The sequence below is a fragment of the Oppia nitens genome, unplaced genomic scaffold, assembly GCF_028296485.1.
Source record: "Oppia nitens isolate AA-2021 unplaced genomic scaffold, nextdenovo-longstitch-racon4-pilon3 scaffold3_pilon_pilon_pilon, whole genome shotgun sequence".
In the NCBI taxonomy this organism is placed as follows: Eukaryota; Metazoa; Arthropoda; class Arachnida; order Sarcoptiformes; family Oppiidae; genus Oppia; species Oppia nitens.
This window is the reverse complement of record NW_026533221.1, coordinates 8,585,112-8,595,485: the sequence shown is the minus strand read 5'-3', so window position 1 is coordinate 8,595,485 and position 10,374 is coordinate 8,585,112. Positions and strand designations below refer to the sequence as shown.

At 27.0% G+C, this 10,374-nt stretch overlaps 2 protein-coding genes across 2 annotated transcripts; both read right to left on the bottom strand.

Moving 5' to 3' along the window:
* Nucleotides 1-261: 261 nt before the first annotated feature.
* LOC128957326 (fibulin-1-like) lies at nucleotides 262-3,383 on the bottom strand. The gene is made up of 4 exons (XM_054303065.1): nucleotides 3,111-3,383; nucleotides 975-2,336; nucleotides 788-908; nucleotides 262-714 (listed from the first exon to the last, which is right to left on the bottom strand). The coding sequence occupies exons 1-4, from the start codon at nucleotides 3,142-3,144 to the stop codon at nucleotides 282-284; spliced, it is 1,950 nt and encodes a 649-aa protein (XP_054159040.1). The 5' UTR covers nucleotides 3,145-3,383; the 3' UTR covers nucleotides 262-281.
* Nucleotides 3,384-7,886: 4,503 nt separating this feature from the next.
* LOC128958142 (carboxypeptidase B-like) lies at nucleotides 7,887-10,254 on the bottom strand. Its single transcript, XM_054303957.1, has 3 exons — nucleotides 10,145-10,254; nucleotides 9,186-9,273; nucleotides 7,887-9,020 (listed from the first exon to the last, which is right to left on the bottom strand). Exons 1-3 carry the CDS (start codon nucleotides 10,252-10,254, stop codon nucleotides 7,887-7,889), a joined length of 1,332 nt encoding a protein of 443 aa, XP_054159932.1.
* Nucleotides 10,255-10,374: the final 120 nt, after the last annotated feature.

The following is a 10,374-nucleotide window of genomic DNA, read 5'->3' as shown; positions in this document are numbered from 1 at the left end:
CCGGTATTATGTAAATAACGCCTACATTTAAAACCTACAAAACTTTTTAATAGTAAAATTTTGAATTACAAATTTATCATATTATATACAGTATCAGCAAAATAATGTCAATCCTATAGTTTATTCAAATTAAAACATTAATTTTACAAAAATAATAACCAAACAATATTTATAACATACATTAAAAACAATTTTTATCACTAAAACAATTATTTAAGTAATTATAGACAAAACGATAATAAGTTAGTAAAACATTAACAAATAAAACAATAAACTGAGAATTAATATTCATATTCAGATATGAATACCATAACAGTTGCCAAATTTCGGCCAATTTGTAGACCATTTTTATACATTTTGGCCTCAATTTCCAGTTCAATGTCTTGCGGGCCCTCCAATGGATTTAACATAACTATCTTCACCTCATTATCTTTGGTTCGTTTGAGGAAAAAGTCCTCACGAGTTGCGGGCTTCACATGAAGATGTGGCGACTTTACCGATATTAATCGGAGACCAAATTCAGCAATTATTGGCGACTCTATTGGTACAATAAATGTAAAAAATTCATGGGAACCGGTCTCTGATTTCAGCAAAAATTTTGATCGGAACGGTATGTAAGCGTATGAATAGCATATAATTTGGTTGACATTACACTTGATGTGTGGGTCGTCACAGATTTCAGCGTATATCAGTCTTTGAGTTATTTTGCATTGACTATAGTTTTATACATTAAATTAAAAATTAATTTCAATTTGTTAATTAAAAAATCAAATATTATTATCCATACGCTCCGTCTCTATGATATCCTGGCGGACAGTCCGTATGAATACATCTAAAGCTACCGCCAATGTTCACACAGGTCTGGTTGTGTCCGCGACAGTAGTTATGTTCACGACATTCATCAATATCTAGAAAAATATCACAAATTTTTAGATTACAATATAATAATTGTATAACTATTATGAATGACATACCGACACAGTGGTGGTCATGAATCAATTTATATCCGTGAGGACACGTACAATGGTATGATCCCAAACTGTTTTCGCAATGTCCCTGACATAACTTTGGTACTCCAACCTCTGTTTTGAAGCGACTATAGGCCACAGTGTTAATGTAGTCGCCTTCATGACACTCATCTACATCCTCGCATCGGTGGTCACCGACCAAACGGTAGCCGCGATTGCAAAGACACTTATATGAGCCAAACGTATTGACACATTTTTGTTGGCAAAGGTATGTGTGTTCAGAGCACTCGTCGATATCCAGACAGTTCTTGCGGCTGCCGTCGTCACGGAAGCCAAGTTTACAGTCGCAGTAATAAGAGCCGGGAGTATTGACACACGTAGATGTCTCAGGTGTACATAAGTGGGTTGACCCATATTTGGCGCATTCGTTAATGTCCAGACATGTTCGGCCATCGGGTGATAACTCGTAACCGGTAGGACACGAGCACTCATGTGAACCAAATTTATTGATGCATACATGAGAACAGCCACCGTTACCAATGAGACATTCGTTGACATCCACACATGTCTTACCGGTGCCGTCGTGTTCAAAGCCACCCTTACAAATACAGGCATAACTGCCCGGAATATTACGACAATATGAAGTCTCAGCGGGACAGACATGTGAATGAAGACACTCATCGATATCCTCACAGACTGGACCATTCAGCCGATACCCTGGAGGGCATTGACATTCATGACCTCCGGGTCTATTAAGACATGTTTGTTGAGGTCCGCAAAGATGAGTGCCTTCAATACATTCATTAATGTCTTCACATGAATTGGTCAGAACATTGAGTCGATAACCAGATTGGGTGCAGATTTTGCGACAAATGTATGAGCCGTGAGTGTTGATACAGGACTCGTCGTGAAGACACACGTGTCGCTCGCATTCATTAATGTCAACACATTTCAAGTATTCATCGCTGAATGTAAAGCCGACATCACAGTCAATATGTTTGCAATGTGTGCCGTCGGGTGACAAGTAGTGTCCCTGAGGACATGCCGTAATGCGTTTTGTCTGACGCGGCACGTGAATCACATCCACGTGCTGTTGGACCACTTGAGGTATAACATCAACGTGTTGTTGAACCACTTGTTGTGGTATAACATCCACGTGCTGTTGAACCACTTGGGGCACAACATCCACATGCCTTTGGACGACAACCGGAGCAGTTGAACGGCATTGAGCTGATGCAGGACAGGGAGATGAACTCAACCGACAGGTTCGGTAGCGGCAATTAGTATTACGAAATACAGAAACCACGTCTGTTGGACCCGATTGTATCACTTGCTGGACACCGACTAGACATTGAGGCAGTATTAGAGCTAAAACATAAATATTTTAAAACATTATTCAATATTCATACAATATTTTTTACATTTAAAAACTTAATTAGCAATTAATAATTAATGTATGATTTACTAAATATTTTTTATCATTGAACTATTGTAACAATTAATAACAATTAAATCGCCTACAGTTTTGTAGGAGAAATCCTTATCTTAAACTTTGCTGTAACTCAAGTGTAAGGTTAGACATCGCAAATGCTAAGCGCCGTTACCTAAAACTAACTAATCTTCATAATCTTAATTCAATGTTAGTCTCAATGATAGTCTCAATGATAGACATTTAATTAATTTTACTTTTAAATAAACTTTAATTTAGTTTATTATTAGTATTTAAAAAATCATATATTAATAAATTAATAAAATTAAAAATAATTATTAAATAAAATTAAGATAAAATTTTTATTTTATTTAGAAACATATTTTTAAAAAATGATCATCGTTGTTTTTAAGAGTTTACAACTTAATCAATTTGTCAATATTGACATTTATTGTACTTTATTTTTAAATACTTTAATAGTTTAAATAAATAATGTTTTTAAGTAGAATAAGTCACAAAAATCAATTATAGGTTAAAATATTTAGGTTATTTATTTTTAAAAAATATTGAAATATTCAAGCATTTATAATACTTATATATAATGTAAAATACTGTTTATAAAAATTAAATTAAACTTATAATTAGTATACTGTTAGGTAAATTTTGTTAAATGATTAATTGACATATTAATGTGAAAATAAACATATACATACCAAGACAAAATAATATAATGTAATTGATTGTCATTATTAATTTGGACACCGATTAAGAGATTATCATTAAAGTTGATGTGATGTCTCAGTCAGACACATACAGACATTAATTTGTATGACAGAGATATTGAGAAATATAAAACAAGACAACAAACAATTAATGTTATAATGAGGTGTAATTTAATTTAAATTGACGATAACTAGCGATATTCAACTATTTTTCTACTGAAATCCTAATAAAACTTTTAATTGTCACTTATATGACAAATATATTCAAATGCTTTCGCTATTAAACACACAAATTTCACACTAAAATGTGATGCAATTTCCTAATAGAGAGAGAGAAAGAAAAAAGGTATTTAAAATCTAAAGCTACGATAATCATGAAAACTAATGAATGGTAAAAATATTAGTCACAATCTTTCATTGAAATTAAATATTATTTATCTATCAGTTTGTGGGCGATATTATAGTCAGGCCTTCTTTGAAGAATTGGAGAGTTTTACAACAAAAAAATCTTTTATATAATTTGCATGTTTTTGAAGGACATCGAGTTGTCAATTGAGATATTTGTTGTATTAAAATCTACCTGTGCTTCTCATTTTCATATATTTAAAAGTAGGAATATGTTAACTGATGAATGAGTTATATAATTCTCACTTTATTTGGATATATATTTATGATGAGAGGTAACACATCAGGTCTCAGTAAAGATCGTATTATAATTAAATAAAATTGTTTTGCATTGTGTGTATAACTCTTTAATAGCAATAATAATAATAATCAAAATACAAATACAAATGGCATTTAATTGGTGGCAGTTTATTATCACTGCTTCAAGGATACCGTAATTATCATAATTTTTAAAAAATATATATATTTATGTTTTCCAAATACTTTTATTACTATTATATTAAGAATTGTAAATAATATTGAAATAATACATATATTGTACTATATTTTTTGATAAACAATTATTTTTGAGAAACGAATTCTTGCAACAGAATTGTGTAAAATTGAATTCATGCCATAATTTTAATTAAAATTGGTTTATATTATTATTTTTTTATTAACAAATTTGCCAATTTTGCAAATTTATTGACCATTTATAGCCATTGGTCTTATTGTGTAAATGTGTGTGTGTTTGGCATTTGAAAACTATTAATAAAATATTTTTAAAAATAATAATAATAATCACGACATGACATGAGTGGGCGCTATATTATACAGTATTTTTTATTTACACAAACTTTGGCTATAAATACTGTATAACTGTTGACTACTGTTTAATATTAGTTATTATTTTAATATTGACTCCAAACATGGTATTAAATATTCAAAATTTTCAGTTTTATTTATTTAATGACCACACAATCTATTCCAATGTCTAGTCATTGAAAATAATATTTTTATTGCTATTTTTGACATTATTTGATAAAGGGTAATTCACATATTACGTTCGCACTTGAGGGGAGGGGGCCGACCAAAGCGAACTTTTTGCGAATGAGAGGGAGGGGAGGGGTAGAGACATTAAGAACATTCGCATTTAGATAATATTTTATTTCTTGTGGTGGTGGGGGGGGGGTTAGCGGTTAGGGACACGCGAACGTATTTTTTTAAATGACTACATGCGAACAATTGTGAACATAGGGGAGGGAGGGGTCTAGATTTCTTAAAAAGTGCGAACGTAATATGTGAACAGCCCCTAACAATGAATATTAATACAGTTCTATATATAAATACAAAAGTTGCTATCCAATGTTTAATTAAATAATGTTATTAATATTTACAATAATTTTATAAATATAATTATAATAAGTTAATATGTGTATTAAAATATAATTTTTGCATATATTTTATAATGTGAATACTTTTTTAACAATAGATATAATTAGTTTATTTGTACATCATTTTTGTAAATTTTCTAAAAACAAGTGAACTATATATCAAACAAGAAAATATTTATAAAAAAAATAAATAACTATTTCAATAACTATTTGGCTTTTTTTGGCAACTATTTACAATTATTGAGAAGTTTTTCTAAATAAAAAATATATTTAAGTGAAAATGGTTAAGATTATAATAAAAATAATTTTGAATATTATTTTATCAACTAATTTAATCAAAATTAATGTAATTATTTGTAAATATTTTTAAAAAAGAAATAACTATTTTAGTAACTATTTGGCCCTTTTTAGCAACTATTATAACAATCATTTAATACAGTTTAAATTCTGATAATCAATACTTTATTTATAACTATATTTTTAATTAATTAATAAACTTTTAGAAATTTAATTCTTAAATGTAAAAAAGTTTGATAAAATTATGTAGAAATATATTTTAACATTTATTAAAGACATAAAAGAGTATAATATATTATATTATATTTTAATAGTTATATTTTTTTATAATAATATATATACTAAGTTTAAAATAAAGACCTTCAAAATGAATAGACTATTAAATATTTTAAGACAAAGAAATTTAAAAAAAAAATTTTATTTATGTATTTAACAAATAAGTCATTAATACGACATAAGATGCCTTATATAAATAATAATGTATTATTTTTTAGAAAACACCCAAAAATTAAGACAAACCTTGATAATAAAACATTTCAAAAATTATTTAGTATAAATTAAAAACAATTTAATATTATAATTAAAAAATTATTGATTTAAAAAATACAACACTTATAATTTAATATATAGTTATTTATTACATATACAGTACAGACAAAGATTTTATAAATTATAAAAAAAACATTATTTGCAATACACTACTGTAATTATAAATGATTTTGTTTTTATAATTAAAGTTTATTATAAAAGCATATTTTATAAATATTTATTAAACAAAAATTAATTTTAAGCATAATTTATTATTAAGTGCAATGAAAAATGTTTATTTGGAATAATTAACTGATTTAATTAAAACATTAATTATTAAATTTTATTATTGCTTTCAGTTATAAATCTTAATGACTTAATTAATACAATTATTGAATAAAGTGTCAAACAGCAAAAAAATAATTAATTAATTTAAATGATAAACAAATTTATTGGAGCAAAACTATACACAATATATATACCATTTTTTACCATTTATTAACATTTTTATAATTTTATTTCCTTGTTTTAAATTTTATCTACTATTCAAATCTTAAATAATATTTATACCATTTTAATAGAGTAGCTTTAATATACAGTCAATTATTACTAATGATTAACTTAAAAGTTTATCTCTATTAAAGATATATTTTTATATGTTTATAAATAAAATTCATCAATCATTTTTTCATATTATTATTAATTTTATTATTAAAACATTTAAAAAGTCTTCCTAAAAAATTAACCAAATTTCATTGATTTTGAGAGCATTTAAATTGTTTGACTATACATTATATATATACAATATACTGTACAATAATCTATAAAATAAAATAATTTTCCTGTATATGTTAATCACTATTAGACCTAACCCTGAACCAGTATTAAAAGTGTGCATAAATTTACAGATAGCGTATGCATTTGGGATAGTATTCGGTTAAACAGGTAATCAATTGTTATTTATATTAAATATCTAGTAAACCATACATTCAATTTAAAAATGGCCAAGGGGATAATTGTAAATAATATTAAACTCAACATTATTGTAATTGATTATTTTTTGATTAATTGTAAAATTAACTAGATAAGTCAATTATACTATGTCGATGCTATTATCTAGTTTATTTTACAATTAATCGAAAAATAATCAATTACAATAATGTTAAATTTAATATTTTCTACAATTATACCCTTGGTCATTTTTAAATTGAATGTATGGTTTACTAGATATTTAATATAAACAAACAATTGATAACCTGTTTAACCTAATACTATCCCAAATGCATACGCTATCTTTATCTATACTTTTAATACTGCCCTGAACTCAATACTAATCTTTCAAACCTGATTTCACTTTTATTTTGAATAGACAATATCATGTTATACATTCATAAATATATAAATATATTTATGCTGTATATATATATATATATATATATATATATATATATGATAGAGTATATTTAAAATCTTTAAATTTAAAATATTTAAAGTTGATCTACATATTTAACTTGAATAAATATTACGAAAAATATCTTTTATTTAGTTTTGCTTATAGTTATTATACTCTCATAGATTGACATATATTCATGTTTGCCAATCAAATAATAAAATCAACTATAATTAATTTAGACAAATTATTGGTTGTGATATAAAACTATAATTGATAATTTAAGTAAAACATATATTTACATAAAATTATGATTATTTACATTAAATGTTTACTGTATTTATAGTTATATATATATTATTGAAAATAAATATCAAACAAACAAATGAACAAAATTTAAGTGATTTAAATAATTGTCATCAAAACTCAAATACATATAATAACATTTTAAGAGTTATTTTACAATAGATTATTAAACTATTTATTAACTTTTAATTGATATGTAAGACAGATAACACGTTTATTTAGATTACTATTAAATTTTTGGTTCAATTGTAATGATTTCAAGAATATACCGTATTATATAATGCATATTGAATAACAATGAAAGCTAACCAAACATTATAATTAGTTGTACTATAATTTAATTGTAATAATTACCTAAAAAACTATTAGAAAAATTATTAAAAAGATATGGCTTTTAAAACAATTATTGTAATACAATACAGATCGTTAAGTTGTCATTTAATGAGAAATAAGTTGAAAAATAATAATTTAAAACAGTTTTCTAATGGCCGCGAGTATACCGTTCCAGGTTTCCAGTGCTGTCGGCATTATCTGATCGGCCGGTAGTAGAAATCCGTGCACACCTTTGTCCCGGAGTTCGCATAAATAGGTATTAGTTATGCCTAACTTTGTGTAAATCCAGTCCATCATAAATCCTGAGCCAACATATAAAGACTGACCTAATGGTCCGATTTGATACTTGACACCATTAGTCTTGTAGACTGCGTTTTGTATATCTTGCAGTACATCCATGTGATGGTCGTAATGGATCGATGAGCTCTTGGTATAGGCATAAGGAGAGGCCCAAAGTTGATTGAAAGAGTGCAATGAAATGGACAGTTTGATACGGTTCTTGAATTTCCAGAGCAAATCGCTAACTGCCTTAACCTCTGGTTCCGAGAAAGGTGACGGTCCTTCATATAGGAATGAACAGGGGTTAGAACTGCCGCCCTCACCACCAAAGTTGATATCATAATTGCGGTTCAGATCAACACCATTGCATCTGTCGGGCATTGGAGTGCTCACTAAAGTACTGGCACTGTATGGTCGCCGGTTTTTACGCCACAATCGGTCCGTATTCCAGGTATACTCATACCCGTCCACATTAATAATAGGAACAATTATGAAATTTTGTTTTAAATTATCACTGATAATGTTGTCTATAATAAACAGTGCTGTGGCCACTGTTATCCATTCCCGTGCGTGAGTGCACCCGTCGATCCATATATAGTCACTACTTTTGGGATTATTCTTGATTTGCACAGCTTTTATAGGCCTTCCCTCATGGCTTATGCCAATATCAATCACATCAACATTGCTTAATGTACTAATTGTCGATAGATAACGGTTTACTTGACTAAGTGGGTGATACCTGTCCAACGCAAACGATGGCACCAGAACTGATTGTCGGCCCTTTAGGAAACTTAAGTGACTACTAGAGCTGCTCGAGTCGCTCAACATTTCTGTGTTACCGATCCATGACTGCAGGTTATCAGTGACAATACTGGCACCACTTCTGCTAAACCACGGGGCGCTCCGTATTTTGCGGACATGACTGGTCTTTAAGCGTACAAAAGCGTACGAAGAGTTGTTGCTCGAAGTGTCGACCCATAAGATGTCAGGCTTTAAAATAACGGTTCAAAAAACATTTTAAAATTATATAAAAGATTACGGCATTTGACTTTTAGGCTTATCTAATGGTTTGTATTGATTATGATTACATTACAGGTTAATTGCTAAACACAACATTACTTTTACTTATTTTTTGATTAATATCGCATCTCTCACCTCATACTCAGGTGAATTGATCTCATTATGATCTGAATGGCCATTCAAGAGGTGTAAGTGCTCGTGACGTAACTTTACAATTGAATGTCTTTATAATAAAATTAATTTCATTTAATGTTATCATAAAAGTTGTATAGTATTGATAGCGTAAAAAATTATAAAAATTAATCAGTTTTCCTTATATTTAAAAGTGTAAGTAAATAAGTGTAAGTGTTTGAATTAAAGTCATTGAAAAAATATTTAAATTTGGGCTTAACTTATATTTTAGAATTATTAAATGTTTCAATTTATATATTTTTATTTTATAGTCATTTAAGGTTATTTGCAATATTAATTTTAGTAAATTATTTAATAAAACTATAATTAATGCAATAAATTGCATTATCATTGTTTATAGGAAAACAGTCTCTGCATTAATATTTAAATTTATTGTTTTTAACAATATTCAAAAAAATCTTATTTATTACTATTTATTTTATACATTTTAAAATTTATAAATAATATTGATGGCTAAAATTTAAATTGAATAATTGTTTAATATTTACACAAATAAATAAATATATAAATTTTAAATATGAAAATATTGTTTAAAAATATTTTATAATTATTTATAGTTTACATGCGAAATGGATAATAAATTTACTATAAATATTAAATCTTTTTAAACGTTTTAAATTATAATAAATAAAGTTTAGACAACTTTAGCAAATGTTGTTTTAATATCTATTTTAAAACTATTATTATTACTTAAGGCAACATTTAATTTAAAATTAATTTATTTTGAATGTACAATATATATAAAAATATAAATATATATAACTCTAATGCTTATTAAAAATATAATCAGTAAAATAAAAATTAAAGTTAATTTATAATAAATTAATATAATTAATATATAGCGTTAACTACACGACACGCTTATACGGTATAAACTTATTTATAGTAAGATTAGGACTTACTTTGAATAGTTGGTTGGAGTGCCAGTTGAGTGACATTTTGCTGTTATCAATATAATTAGTAAAATCACTAAACTATTGCTATAATCAAATAAATGATTGAATTTATACATTCGTATGGTTTAGAAGAGTCTTATAGTTTGTCTCAATACTAAACATATCTCGATTTGACACAAATTCATATGACATTCCATTTGATGTGAAATACGTTTATATAGAATACAAGTAATACT